General features: G+C 34.2%; 1 protein-coding gene across 1 annotated transcript; it reads left to right on the forward strand.

Moving 5' to 3' along the window:
• The first annotated feature begins 525 nt into the window (after window positions 1-525).
• On the forward strand, window positions 526-10,173 carry LOC128223348 (probable methyltransferase-like protein 24). Its single transcript, XM_052932627.1, has 5 exons — window positions 526-636; window positions 6,783-6,949; window positions 8,154-8,228; window positions 9,362-9,500; window positions 9,853-10,173. Exons 1-5 carry the CDS (start codon window positions 526-528, stop codon window positions 10,171-10,173), a joined length of 813 nt encoding a protein of 270 aa, XP_052788587.1.
• The last annotated feature ends 6,130 nt before the right edge of the window (window positions 10,174-16,303 follow it).

Genomic DNA, 16,303 nt, shown 5'->3' on the forward strand with positions numbered 1-16,303 from the left:
GAACCTAACACTCAAACATGGGACACACACATTAAAATATGGTTTCTGTAATTGTAGATTCAGATATTGTGAACTTAGTTACACAAATTTTAATAGAATGTGTAGCTTTACCAACGCGGATATTCAAGCATCACCGCGAAAGCCAGCATTGAATCAGACATATATGTTTGGAGATATTTTCGTAAAGGGCATATCTTTATTAGATAAATACACAAATTCAGACCCATGCAACATTAAGCGATTAAATGATGAAGAATGCATTGTAGCAAGTGGAGGAAAAGTACGCTAAGTGTGGGGATCGAACCCACTACCGCTGAACACTATCATGTCGCTCTACAAATTTTACAATATCAACCGAATCGATTAATTTCTTTTTAACCTGTGACTTTAAATACCTGACACTGAATTTAATATCCCATTTACTACCCTAGCGGATTCATGAAGGGGATACGCATCCAGTGTGTGTCCCATTTAAATCGTCAAAGTTTTGTTTATTTCAAATCAGAAAATCAAAAGTAATCAAATATGCCCAAAAAGCACCATTTCGGACTAGATATTGTTGAAAAGTTCTTTGGGGAGTACCCCACCCCTGATCACCACTTTAAACCAAATATATATTTCGGTTCTGAGGAATGGGTACTAGTTAAAAGGTTATGCCTTATAAGCATCTAAAGTCAAATCCTGGATCCGCCCCTGAACTATTGGTGGCATATATATCTGTAGTAATCACACCTTCAATCATTCATTGTTATCTGCTGTTTGCGCTTAATAGCTAAAAGATATACCATTTTGTTTTAGGTTAGTTGGTCAAAGGTCAAGGTCGTGATGACTTCGAGCTGAAAATCTTTGCCCATTTAATACCTCAAGAATTGTTAGGCCTAGTGGTTTTGTACTTGGTAGGCAGGATGAAAAGACTAGCAAACGAGTCCTATTCATTTTTAGGTCAGAAGGTCATGATTAATTGTCTACTATTCATATTATGCGTTCTGTTGAATGTTTGCGTCGTTCCAACACACATATTTATGAATGTGTTTTGTAAAACATGTTTTTGGCATTTGAGTATGGGGCCGAAATTTCGACCCAATTTTCTTGCAAAATCAAACACGGAATGCATTCAATATGACTGCTTTTGCAATTATTAAATTAGAGTGGTGTAACCAAACAATGTACTTGGCATGGTATTTTAACATGAGTTAAATAAGTTCCATAATCTGTCTTTGAGACACTGGAAAAGCAACGATCATAACGTTCCATGAACGGAATCAAGCATCTTGTTCCAGGGCTTTTTCTATAGTACCAAGGGGCCGACTATAGGACCCATTCCCAACGCAAAATATATGATATTTTCCAAATATTCAGGAAAAAATCCCATATGTAATGTAAGTTTTGGGGATAATTGAATTCAGATATCATTGATTTTCATCACATTCAGTGATCAGTAGGAAATATTATCTGTTATGCTATTTTTGCAATATATATTCATACCCCAAGGTTTGATATATCCGCTGTTTTAAGTTTTTTGAAAGGAAAAAAGAAACTTACATTTATTAATTTCCTCATTCGCAGGAGACTAAAAAGCTTGTTCTTTTAACTGTGAAATTTCCCAATTTAGGCATAGTCACGACGAAAACATTCCAAAAATGTCTAGGGTCTTATTCCCAAAATGGGCAGAAGAAGCCCTGAGTTTCATATCTACATGTTATTGTCTGGTCCTTTTTGCACGGATATCGACAGTGTGTACGACTTGTGCTATAATTGAGTAAAAAGACAGCGATAGGGAAATTTAAAGGTTGCAACAAGGAAACTGTCGATTAGTTTTCTTTAAAGATGCAATCTCACAGACTTTCGTCAATTTTTGACCACTTGTCCTTTTATTTGTCTTTGCTTTATCTAATAACATGATATATATTTCTGTTTTTATATTGCAAATACCATATTATAAATCTACATGCGATACATATTTAAGAAATATTACACACCACTGAAGGTCATATGACATTATAAGGGACGGTCAGTCAGCAACCGTAAGTGTATATGGACCTCGGCTTACACCTAGGTCCATTCACCTTTGGGGATCGACTGGCTGGTCCTTATAATGCCATATGGCCCAAAATGGTGTCTGAAATTATCTTTTATTATACCGAACATTTCATATTACCATTCAATATTTTTAAAGAGCTTTAGATGTGTTTTCATTGAACAAATTATGAGCAAATTATGTTTACTTGCGACAAATTTTCGGTGTTGTGAAAATAGCAAGCCGAACTCACCAGTTGTATGACGTAAACATTTTTGGCGAGGTCCGCAATGGCCATATATACGCTGATGTCATAAAATTGTACGGACCGATCGACTATATATAGACAAAGAACATATTTATGTAAGATATAATATTGCAAACTATGGAAATCTGTTTTCACCTCCAGTGCAATACGGCCGTTTTCTACTCCACTGATGTCACACCAGCATAAAAAATTTATAATGAATTCATGCGTCTTTTAAATGATTTAGCTAGTAATGTTTAATTTTAAAAGGGTAACTAGTACTTCGTTTGATCCAAAATGTTATGTCAGTTTGCAATTCCTCTGTCCAGGCGGCATTCGGGTGACTTCGTCACTCCTGTGAGAGAGTTCAACTATTTACCAGTGCAACAACTATATATACTTGAAAAAAGATTCATTTAGAACAAGTGCAATTTAGTCATGATCAGTAGATGCCACCTATTGATTTTGAGGCATTAATGGTAGGTCAAGGTCACAGTGACCTTTTATCTCGTCAAATGACATTTTGGCACAGCAACAGCAAGGCGCTATGATCAAGGTTTTTAATGAAAATACACATACCATCGTCTGTCATTTGAGAAAGTCTGATTTGAAAGGAAACGTAAACAGCTTCAAACCAGAGGCATTAAATGTTATTTAGAACAATTTCAAAACAACTAGTGTAAAATAGTTTTCTATTTTTGAGATTTTCCTGCCGTATAATTCAATTGTTTTTCTCCCACCTCAGATAAGTAGATCCAATAATTTAACCATGCTAGAAATTCTTATCTTGCCCACGGGCAAAGATAAAATGCCCGTATGGAACTCCTTTTTTAATGGTCGCCACATTGTAATTACCTCCCTTGTTGAAGACTTACTAAATAATGCAATTATGGAAAATATTAATTACTGATAACAAGATTGTAACCGTGTATTTGATAGCAGAAAGCGCAAAATTATTAAATGATTGGTGAATGCTAAACGATTTACTGTGGTCTTTAATAGTTTTATGAGGTAGAAATACCGTGTTTTATGCTCATTTCATTCAAGTAAAACTCGGTATCCTTCATAAGAACCAATGTTTTCGACAACAATTCATCTTTTTGGAAAAGAAACAATATTATTAATTGTAGTAAATCGTATTTGAGAGTTAGAGTGCATCCTTAAAAACATGCATTTTATTTAGGGCATAAAAGTTACGGTTATTTGAATAGGAAGATGGCGATTGGAAATTATTCTATATGTCGTTAAACGGTGAAAAAATGAGCAAGGCAAAATTGTAACAGATATGTGTTATAATTGTAAGATATAAATGGTGCACATGCCATGCGACTATGTCTAAAAAAACTTCAAAAGTTTTATGATTTACACCTGTCATCGTCCATAATCTTCTTAAACGTAAATCAATGCGATTTAGTCTTCAAAAAGCATATAAAAACAAACACACGCATTACTTTTACCATTCAGTTAAACATTTTCAATTGAGCCTCGCGTATAAAAAGGATACGCAATGCCAATGAACATGAAAGCTGTGTGCTTCAAACAATAAATCGATAGTAAAGCAATTACGTTCGCGATTAACTTTAAGATTTAGGTATCGATATATGTATAACTTCCGCTGTATCATGTGTGTATATAAAATAGAACACTATCATGTAAAATATATATTTTTAAAAGTCACATACTTAATTGAATGCACATTTATCCTAATATCCTAAAAGTTATGTTAAAATGTTTAAATAAATTTTAGATGTTGTTATTTTAAGAATTGTTTTAAAAGAAGTACTAGATGTGTTTAATACCAAAGTATCATTCACTTAATGAAATGCTTATCAGATTATATAAAAGTCACATAATTAGTTTTATGCACATTTATCCTAAAAAAAGTTTTATTATTATTTTTCAATTAAATATTAGATGTTTTCTACTTTTAAATTGTTTTAAAATAAATACTGGATGTTTCAAATACAAAAGAAAATCATTCACTAAATGAAATGCTGATAAAAAGGTTATTCGTATTTCGAAGAGATATAGTAAGGGTCCCTTTCTCTAATATAAATAGTCCAGATGATTGGCACTGTGAATATCGTGCAACCACGGGAAAAGCCATCTGTGCGGGATATATCAAACAGCTATTATTTTCTGTGATTCGTCGGCTGGAAGGAGTTGTGGTCTAATTTACATTTGGTCGAAACGTAATATATTGGTGGAGTTTAGTGAATATGAAGCCATGGAGAATTGCAATGGTTGTCCTGTAAGTCATTGCTGTACAATATCTTTTATTGGGATATTTTCAGACAATAACATTACTTCAGTTTGGAAATGACGTAAGTTGAAATATTATTTTATCTAAATGATTTGTAAAGCAGTTATAATGTACGTGGTGATGTATCAATATGCCAAGCTTCTTCTGGTACACAAAGGCAGTATTGTGTATTTTTATGCTCGAATTCGAAGAATAGGAGAGATACTGCATTGCACATGTCGGTCGGTAGGTGGGTAGGTAGGTCGGTCGGTAGGTCGGTAGTCTAAAGCTTTTTCGAGTGGTAACTCGACAATGCAAGGACTAATTGTCCTTTAACTTGACTTGGAAGTTGGGCGTGACAATAAGATAACCCTAATGTTTTGAGGTCATCGGCTCAGAGGTCAAGGTTATTGTGACCTTGAATGCAAAATGCTTGTCCGAGTGATAACTCGAGAATGCCTCGACATATGGTTCTGAAACTTAATTTGGAGGCTAGGCCTGACCAGTCGATGAATCCTAGTATTTTGAGACCATCAGGTTAAAGGTCAAGGTCACAATGACCTTATATTGCGAAATAGTAATCCGAGTGATTAGTCGCCAATGCCTAAATCCATGGGCCTCCACTTGACAAGAAGATTGGCCTGACCAGTAGATGACTCCTCAAGATTTAGAGGTCATTATATTAATGGTCAAGGTCACAGTGACTTTAAATGTGAAAAGCTTACCTGAGTGATAACATGACATTATCTGCACTCATGGCCCTCAATTTGACTTAAAGGTTGGGCGTCAGAAGTAGATGACCCCTTATAGTGACCAGGTCAAAGGTCACAGTGTTCTTGAATGCGAAATGTTTGTCCGAGTGATAACTTGACAATGCTTGCACACATGGCCCTCAAACTTGACATGATTTGTTTTTTGTTAGTTTTTGTCTAGTTGTTCAGCTTACAATCGTGGGTACCCCTATTATAAACCATGCTATTAATAGCACGCAAAATCAAGACAGAAAAGCTGCTTGTGTCACTATATTTCATGCCTTTTCGTTTGTTAACAGATTTCCCCGGTCACAAGAGCACCAGAGGACTTCGTTATCCCCGAAATTACGGAGCTAAAGAATATGTCAGAGCAACGTTTGATGTAAATTTACTTTGATCATTTTTAGCTCGACTATTCGAAGAATAAGGAGAGCTATACTACTCACCCAAGCGTCGGCGTCGGCATCACACCTTGGTTAAGGTTTTGCATGTAAGCACTTTTAGATCATTATCTCAGCAAATGTATCATGTATTGCAATAAATGTTTAGATATGTGTTCCCAACACTTATTTGAATATAATGAAAATGATGGGCCTATATTATCTGACTTAGAAATTCAGGTTTGGTTTTGCATGTAAGCACACATAGGTTTATATCTCAGCAACTACTTGACGTATTGCATTGAGACTTTATATGTTGGTACTCAACCATCTAATCTACTTCAATAACCAATTCAAATAATGGCCCCCTTTTTATTCAGTTTTGCATGTTACCACTTTTAAGTCAATACCTCAGCGAATACATCATGTATTTTATTGAAACTTTACTCACAGGCTCCCAACTATTTAACCCTCTTATTTAATCACGTAAGATAAATCTATCTTTCATATCAGATAATTTTTGCCCCTTTATCATGCGACTTAGAAATTCTGGTTAAGGTCTTCCATGTTAGCACACATAGGATAATATATCTCAGCAACTACTTGATGTATTGTATTGAGACTTTATACAATAGTATTCAACTACCCAACCTACTTGAATAACCAAGTAAGTATACTGTATTCTGCAAATGTTTTCCCTTTATTAATAGACTTAGAAAATCTGGTTAATAGTTTGCTTGTAACCACATGTATGTTAACATCTCAGCCAATCATGTATTGCATTGAAATCTAATATTACAGTGATCGAAGCATGTTTCGCCAAAACTTTTCAATCCTTACATTGAAAAGCGGCGGAATAGTCGAGCGCGCTGTCTCTGTGACAGCTCTTGTTTTTGTATTTGATGGTATTAATAAAAAGGTGGGATTGGTTTGGTGGTATACGGTTCCGCCCGCACACACACAATAGAGCGTTCGAGCTTCCTATATCAGACACCAGTACTGGTTTCTAACAAGGAAACGTACTATATTGAATATATTTCAAATCAGCTTACAGCAGCCAAACTACATCAGAATGAAACTATACAAAATGAAGTATCATTATCGAATGTAAGCCATGAACATTATATGCAAATAATACTTGAAGACATTCGATGAAACAATACAGATAACATTGTTTTCCAGGTACATCAACAGTCTACAAGTGTTGTGTAAAGATGTGATTCGGGTCGGAAGTCTGTCGGCCGGAGGAAAGGAAATCTGCATTGATGAACAATACAAACCAAAGCCTCCATGTCTAGTGTATTCGTTTGGGTGGGTACAATAATTATCTCATACCCACTAACGTCCTGAGTTAGGCAAATCGTATTGTAAAATACTAATACAAAGGTATTGATGTGAAAATGTGCAAGTTACAAATCGCAGATAACTCACCTTCTTTACACCTCTTTTATAAAACAAATTGAAATAAGTTAGTCCAAGTAACGTTTAATCTTTCGCAATTCCTAATACTCCGGTAGAAACTTTGGCTCAAGACGTATGTGAATATTGGCACAGAACTTATGAATATTTGGTGGAAAACATACGTACTACTCACTATCTGACGGGACCAAAAAAACTTTTGAAGATAGGTAGGGTTTGGACTGTTTGTATCCCAACAGAAAACATCTCTATTTCTTAAAGAACGAAACTTTTGACTTTTGAATCTAAATAAAGTGATGTAGTTATATGATTATATAGTCAGCTACTTGATTTAATAACGTTGATTTTATGTTCCCAACGAAACTTTGGAAAGCATTATTCCGGTCGGTGCGTATATAATTGGACACCTAATACAACGTCATCTATACCACGGACCTTTCAACATGGATTGGAAATTGTTACCTGTGAAAGGAACAAATAATTCCACCAGTTCTATATTTATATTAATTTAGAAAAAAAGAAATGTTTTGAATGAAAAACGTCAATGGTCAAAGATTTATTTTGTATTTATAAATAACCCAATAAGACTGCGAAGAAATTGAAATTGAATTTCCCGGCTAAAATTGGGGAAATAAACAGAAGACATTATCTACCCATATTCCTTTGCGCGCTCTCGACAAATATCGGGAAAATCCGCCAGTTAAATTATTGTTGCAAATACACTCTCGATTGAACACAATCTATATGGACATAGTAGGAAGTAACAAACACATTGTTAAAGTGTCCGTGTTTACACAAATGAAAATTTGATGTAAAATTTTCTTTAAATAAATATGCAACAGAAAATAAAAACAGAATATGGCACAGTTCCTTCAACTATATATAGTTATTTGTGGGGGTTTTTACAATAAACACGCATTTTTATGGTACATGATAAGTTTACGTAGACTATTTTCAATATTAAAATCAATGTGTTTCAAACAACATTACGAAAATATGGATTAGAACCAAAGAATTAACATAAGTGATTATGAAAGAAAAGCACTGTAAAACGTGTCTGAAATTAAGCACTTCTCAATTATACATTTCATTTCAGAATAAATAACCAGTTTGACTTCGATGAAGATATCAACAGACTGTTTGGGTGTGATGTATTCTGCTTTGATCCGAGGTAAACATTAAAGGGACTTGACACCAGATGAAACAAGAGCAAAAAAAGGAAATTTATCAAAAAACTTACATAAAATTGATATCGTTGTGTACAACGCATTAAATCTTACTTTCAAATTCAAAATTTACTGGTTGTGCGTAAATTCCAGTAAAATAGGATAACAAGATCAATTTTGACTGATAAACATTTAACTTCTTGCTAAATAATGATTTTATGGAAAATATAAATTACTGATAAGAATATTTTAACCGTGTATTTAATAGCAGAAAGCGCAAAAATATTAAATGATTGGTAAATGCTAAATTATTTACTGTGGTCAACTTTAATTTCATAAGGTAGAAATAACGTGTTATATAAACATTTCTTTCAAATTAACTGGGTATCCATTATAAGAACCACTGTGTTCGTTATTTATTAATCCATCTTTTGAATATTTAAACAATATTATTAATTGTGATAAATCTTATTTGGGAGTAATATTGCATCTTTAATATATCAACACCCTTGTTCAATAACTTTATAAATGCATATATAAGCAGATATTGAGTCATTGCTTTCAGATGACGATGTATTGTGCATTGTATTGGATTCCAATACCATATAAACATGTACACGAGTTCTAACTCATGTGTATATATCTATGTAGTCTCTAGCCTCTTACATATAAATGATAAAACGCTGGCTTCGAGCGTTCACATTTTCACAGAGTATAATTGATCACTCAGAGAGTCATTTTCATAATACATTTGTGACATCTTTGATATTATATCAAAGAACATGGCTTTTGTGAGGTATGAGGCCAATACAGATGTAGTCTTCATACTCAGTCGCCTATTAACAGTGTAACTCATACCATCAATTTGGACATCATTATTCAATTCCCTGATGACCCGAGTTAGAACATCGGCGCTATTACGTCATTATTGCATCTGATTCAATTATCTTTGCATTTTATGGAGTTTATGAACTATAAAACAATATAAACATACGTAAATGTCTAGCTGCAGTGGTGTGTAGGTGATTATTGTTGTTGTTGGTGGTGGTTTTTTTGTTGTTGTTGTTTTTTTGGGGGGAGGCGAGGGCATAAGCTCGAAATGTATCTAACATTTTATGTTTACATAACACTTTTTCAGTATGAAAACGAAGAGCTTTCGGAAGGCAGACCAAATCTGGTTCTACAACTGGGGACTAGGTGGAGAAAATACACGCAATGAGTTAGGGTGGCAGATAAAAACAGTGGATGTAATTAGAAAGGAGCTAAATCATACAAATGTAAATAACTAAGTATCATACACTTTCAACTGTTATGACATACACCTCAAATACACATATTGAAGTTATTATAAAATCATTACTACCAGGGGCAATCGGAACACCTCGGCCATTTTCCATAGAAAACAAAATGGAATGATTCCCGTTATTTCATGTATAATTAAGATTCCTAAGAGTTAAGTCCTAAAATTTAAATGCTGAATTGAAAATATTATACGATTTACTTGCAGCATAGTTCAATGAAAACAATTCTGACTTTGCAACGACCATATGCATACATAATTGTTTCTGATGGAACCTTTCAAACGTAAAAGAAATTTGTTCAAGTAAACACTGGATCTTGTTGTGTCAGAGGCCTATCGACATATTAAAGATTGACATAGAAGGGGATGAGTGGTACAGTATTCCACAGATGATCTCATCCGGGGCTCTTGATGACGTCAAACAGATTTCCATGGAAACACACTTCATTTCCAAAACGCCAGGAGGACAGTTATGGGGCAGCCATCCCATACCTCCAGCTGACGAGTTATATACTTTAAGACTTTTGTATGATGAGGGATTTCGAATTTGCATGAGGGAAAGAAATTTGTATAGTAAGATGACGTGGCCAGGTTTTAATAATAGCATTACAAATGTCAATAAATTATCTTTAATCAAATCCATGAAATAAATGTTTTAGTGCCTTAATAAATGCCACTGTTTTGAATACATTATGTGTCATTGTTATCCGTTTATCCTTAGTTTGTTTTTGTTTTCGTATAATAGTATTGATGTATATCTAGTTTCAATGTTCTCTTTACATCCACATCATTCAAGTAAAAGTTCATCTTGAATATTGCAATAATGAAAGGGCACTTTGGAATGTCAAATATGCTGTCTTTACCTCGTCATTACTCCGCGCTTAAAAAACTTAACGCTCGTTACCAAGTACGCGCTATCTCGATTACCTGCAAAAAGCAAAGACCAAACAGTAGCGCTTCTCCATATTGGAACAATCAGTGTACATTTACATTTTTCTTTCTCAATTTTTTGAATACTTTTGCATATAAATGCGGAAGGCGGAACAAGCCAATTAATAATATGCGTCCAATTCTGTGCAAAAACATCTATACCGGAAGTACTAGGACACCAGTACCTAGACTTAAACCCATTCGGAACTCCTCGGCCATTTTTATCGAAAACAACCTCGGATGTATGCCGGTACATCAATAGAAGTAGTTCGTAAAAAATTGAAATATATCATTAATTAAATTAAGAGTTTTAGCTTGTGTTTGTATATAATTAATATAATTATTTAAGTTTAAATTGATTGCCAGTGAAGTTTATTATTGCAAACATAATTAAGATTCCTAAGAGTTGAGCCATAAAGTTTAACTGCAAAATAAAATTCCTACGCGATCTACTTGCAGCTGACTTAAACGTACCACTTTTTGAGTATGTAAACCGTCCATATACATCCGAGGTTGTTTTCGATAAAAAAAAAACCGCCGAGGAGTTCCGAATGGACTTGAACCATAAACACTTTGCATTATAGTATTTGGCAAATCTATCACCAGTCTGTGGCCCCCACAGTTCGTCCAGCGATCGGAAAATCCGATTACAAATAGACCAGTTGTCACGATCACCATTTCTGCTTAATATATCTGCTTGAACATTGTCAAAACGTGGAACCCATTTGGTTTCAAGATCAATAAATAATTGCCAAGAACTTACTATCGTACTGTCTTCGTATCCTTCAAGATAACCACCATAGCTTCGCAGTAAACCTGCACATCTTTCACTACGTCGTATACTGCTCTACTTGCAACATTTAGATACTTTGCAGTATTTAGATATTTTAAATGTTCCTTCCAGGACAAGAGCTCATCTAGAGCATAACAGGGGTGCCTACAGCACTTTTCATTGACCAAATCTGACCAACAATTCGTGCCAATCTATGGGCAAGAATTAAAACGCCTCTAGCGACAACATGACCTATAATCTCGTTTAACAAAACCAAAGCTCTTTCGAGTCTTGCGTCCGTTACATAACTCTCACCCTTTTCCATATCCCAGCAATAACCAAGCCAAACAATTGGCTGACGAGGAGACCAATGATTTTTTGTCACCAATCAAGAAACCAAAGTTAAACAAATCCGAGTGTATGAACTCACTGGCAGCAAACGCTTTAACCAAATCTTGTTCACCCCCCAGACCATCTTCTAAAAACATGATTATCTTGTGACCTTTGGCTTTTCATTGCTCAAAACAGTCCGCAAACATTTGGAAAAAATAGACTCAGATGTGCTTAGTCCGAGTGCCAAGACATTGTTTAGAAAGTAACGATATTTTCCTTGAAATTGCCAAGAAAACCACAGATATCTGCAATGTTCTGGTAACAAATGGGTATGGTGGTAGGCCGATTTTAAATCAAACGTGAAAATAAAATCACTTTCCTTAATTATTGTTTTTGCAACTTTTTGATTTTCAAAGCAAAATTTGAATTTATGCAATTGCTGATTAATATGTCTACAGTCAAATCCAAGACGAGCTTTACCGTTTTAGCCATATGCTACCGTAAGCTGGGCACCCGTCACTTCACTAATACATTCGTTAGCTAAAGGATTGCTAATTTCATTATAAACGAAACTTACGTTGTCCCCAGCAGATTTGTTATTACCCTAAATAACGTTATCTGGAATGTCCTTGAAAGGAATCTTATATTCATTTCGGATAATATCTAAAACATGCTCATTTGCTCCTGCCTCAGACCTATGTGCGTAACAGGATTTTAATCTACCAAATGGAGTTTCGGTATCAGAACATACTGTTTTGTCGGAACTTGCCTCACTTATAGGCACGCTTTTACAAGCTGAATCAGTACTTGAACATACATTTCCGCCATCAGCGTTAAGAGAGCAAAGCAAATGGCTACTTATCTGTCTGGTATTATCCGGCACCGCTGCCTGGGCCGCCCCGGAACAAGCCCCGTTGTGGTCGCATTGCCAATGACCGGGCTTTCCGCACTGGAAGCCAACGCCTGGACGCCCGAGCCGTTGAGTACGGGGTGAAACGCTTAGATCGAACCTGATCTTGCGGTCTGCCTTGAGCTGAGATTTGTATATTTTCTTCTCGTCGTCGGAATCTTCTGAACAATTTTCCAGCCATGTTCAGAACTGTCAGCCAATTTTACCAACTTTTGCCTATGTTTGAGGCCATACCTTCTACAATCACGGGCTCCCATTAATGCCTCTTCCGGTTGGTTTGCTGTGACATCTTATAGACTAGAACCCGCTTCCTGGAAGTTCTCAAGCGCGTGCGCGTTAGCCTTGAACTGACCCTAAGTGCATTTTTTCTTAAACACATAATTATTGATGGCTGATAAAAAATGATTTCGAGTATTTAAATCCCTTTATGTAGAATAACGTCGTAATTCAAAAGCCGAAAATTTAAGTTTTTCTATATTCGTCAAAAGCACGTTTTCAGAACCGACGCCGATAATAATGGAAAAAATTTAGAAAGTCGCCCGGTAGAATCAACAATAGACAATATCATAAATTCACGAAAACCTCGTGCATAAAACTAATTATTATGACACTGTACTGCATAAAACAATATTTCCTTCGTTATTCTACGAAACCCTTGAAAAATCAATTCTTTATTTTTCAAAAACTGTTTGTCGTTTTTTCATGCAAGTGAAAATATTACTTATTCGTTTAAAAGCGCATTTATTCAGCAATATTTGTAGCAAATATTTGCACTCCGGCTATGATTCAACATTATCTAAAAGTTTGAATCTAAAAAGTGATGTTGTTGTTCTTTTCCTCAAAAAGGAATAAAAACTACGTAGGTTTGTGTTCATTGTTCATTCAAACTCATCTCCGTTTCCATTGCGCTTGCTAAGGTTTCTGTCCATTTAATTCTGAAGTTGGTCCTTATTTTGCTTGTTGTAACTAAATTTAGAAAATTGTTTGATTGTACAACGTTTTTCTTTTTTTCCCTTTGGAATTGCAAAAAGCTTAATATATCTTAATAATAAATGACTTAAGTAACATGACGTATGAAAAGGATTAAATTTGCACATGCGTTCATGCATACAATGTGAAATCATTATTACATGCAGTTTGTTCAACCTTTCCTTGTTGTTTTTGTCATGGCATGCGGGTATAGGGCTTATTGTCACAAAAATCTACTATTTTGGAAGCGCTTTTAATTTGTACCTGGTCAATATCTGTTTATTCCGGATGATGCATAAAGGGGTTGTGACTGACTGCCTTATTTTGCTGTGAATTTCTGTGTTTTCACAAGTTCTAACTAAGCTCTGCAGAAAAAAATCGTTAGATTTAAATCAGCTAATAAACACGATATAAATATTCGATGTTAGTTTATTTGCAGACAATATTAAATTATTCCTTTGAATTAAATGGATCATTAATGATACTTGAAATGCAACGAATATCGACATTCAAAGTTGTAGAACTGTAAATCACAGTCTTAAAAAGTAGAATCCATTACAGGGAGCTTGTTTTTACCTGATATTTTCATCAAATAAATTATGTTGTAATTCCTAGAAGTTTTGCTAAAACTTCTGGGCTTGTCTCAGTAGTTTGCATTGTATAATCAATGTTCTGTTCATACTATCACAATCATGGATAGGATTGAAATACGAATTCAATTATTATTATTTACATGATGTTTACGTAGGGATAAGTTTCCATTTCAAACACACATAATAACTGAATGTGACAAAAGGCTCAGTTTTTGTCTTCTTTATCGGCGATCATATCCTTCCATCAGTCCTGAAATTACTTCAAGTCCTATTCCTAAACGTTTTCTTTTAAACTTCAATTTTGTATGGCCTTTTAAGATGGCCCACGTTTACTAGAATGTCGGTGTTTGCATTGCTAACGAGGTCCCCTTTGATTTTTGTAAGTTTGAAGCAATAATTCAAAAATAAGGAAACCCCTCCCTCTCCCGAGACGGATACTTCAATAAACCAATTAACACAATGCGAAATATTGAAGTAGCCCTAGACGTATGATTATTTTTTATATATATTTACATTCAGGCGGACTTAAAGAGCACATGGAAACTAAATATACAACAAAACTATTATACGAAGATGAAAAATTATGGACTAACACCACAATTACAATTAAATATAATGTATTAAAAAAGAGAAGATATACAAAAGCATTCACCGAAAAGGCATGGGTTTATGCTAGCAAATGATAAAAAAAAAACGTTAATTATCGTTGGCGATTGTTATACTAGTTTAGACTGTGCAAAATGGACGCACATAAAAATGTAAATATGATTTAAGTATTTTATTAGTAGATTAAGTAGTATAATGACCATTTAATCTACGTCATTATAATACTATACTACCAGGATTTAAAACTAATGTAAATCTTAAAATATTACAGGTTCATCTTTGTGAAGTCAACATTTATTAAGGTTAATACATCTTCTCTTAATTTCATATCTAGTGCGATAAGTTTACCTTCCTAAATATTAGTATGTTGTTTCATTTCAATAATAGCGTTTGGGTTGATAAGAATTTACTGTTTGTATTATTTCCGCTAAAACGAAAGGTCCATTCAATTCATCCTTCCCGTTTGAAAATAATTTGTTAAAACAATGTACGTTTAGCAACAATATAATATCATAACTGTAATTTTTAATCCACTCAAATACTTGTGTTCCTTTTTCAGTGTTTCCCTCAACATGGAACATTCTGTGATACTAAAGTGTTTCCATTTAGCGAAATTGCAGAACAATCTAAATTGTGCGACACAACTCAGCAATAGCAAGGAACATACTCAGATGTATTTAAAAAGAAAATAAAGCTGACATTTGTCAAATCAGAATTATACTTACTCTATGATTCTACTGATATTTTCAAGTGGCACTCTTATTTTAAATCAATACATACACATGAAAAACAAACACAAATTTTGACTGATAAACCTTAAACTACTTACTAAATAGTGCAATTTTGTAAAATATGAATTACTGACAACAAGATTGTAACCGTGTATTTAATAGCAGAAAACGCAAAAGTATTAATGATTGGTGAATGCTAAAATATTTACTGTCTTCTATAGTTTTATAAGGAAGAAATACCTTGTTGTATGCTCCTATCTTTCAAATTAAACTCGGTTTCCTTCATAAGAACCAATGTTTTCGACAACAATTCATCTTTTTGGGAATATTGAAGAAATATTATTAATTGCAGTAAATCTTATATGGGAGTAAGAGTGCATCCTTAAACACATGCATTTTGGGCATAAAGGTGACGGCTATTTGAATAGAAAGATGGCGATTTAAAATTATTCGCTATTTCGTAAAAAAGGTGAAAAAAGGTGAGCAAGGCAAAATTCAACAAATCATTAATCAAATATACCAATACCTAAATATAGTACATGTTTAAGTGTACTTAAACAGCGTATACACCGAGCTTGTTATAACATTGCGAGACATACACAGATATTTGTTATATTTATTAGATATATATGGTACACAAAAACATGTGACTATGTCTGTTTTAGACATAATGTTTTATTGTTTACACCTGTCATCGCCCAGAATCTTCTTTCACGTAAATAAATCCGATTTAGTTTTCAGAAAGCATATAGTATATGACAGCAAATACACGAATTATATTTACGATTTAGTTTAACATTTTCAATTGAGCCTCGCGTGTGAAAAGGATACACAATGCCTAGTGAACATGAAAGTTGTGCGCTTCAAACAATAAATCGATAATAATGCAATTGCATTCGCGATAAACTTTAAGATTAAGGTAGGGATATTTGTATA

The sequence above is a fragment of the Mya arenaria genome, chromosome 17 (assembly GCF_026914265.1).
Source record: "Mya arenaria isolate MELC-2E11 chromosome 17, ASM2691426v1".
Classification (NCBI taxonomy): domain Eukaryota; kingdom Metazoa; phylum Mollusca; class Bivalvia; order Myida; family Myidae; genus Mya; species Mya arenaria.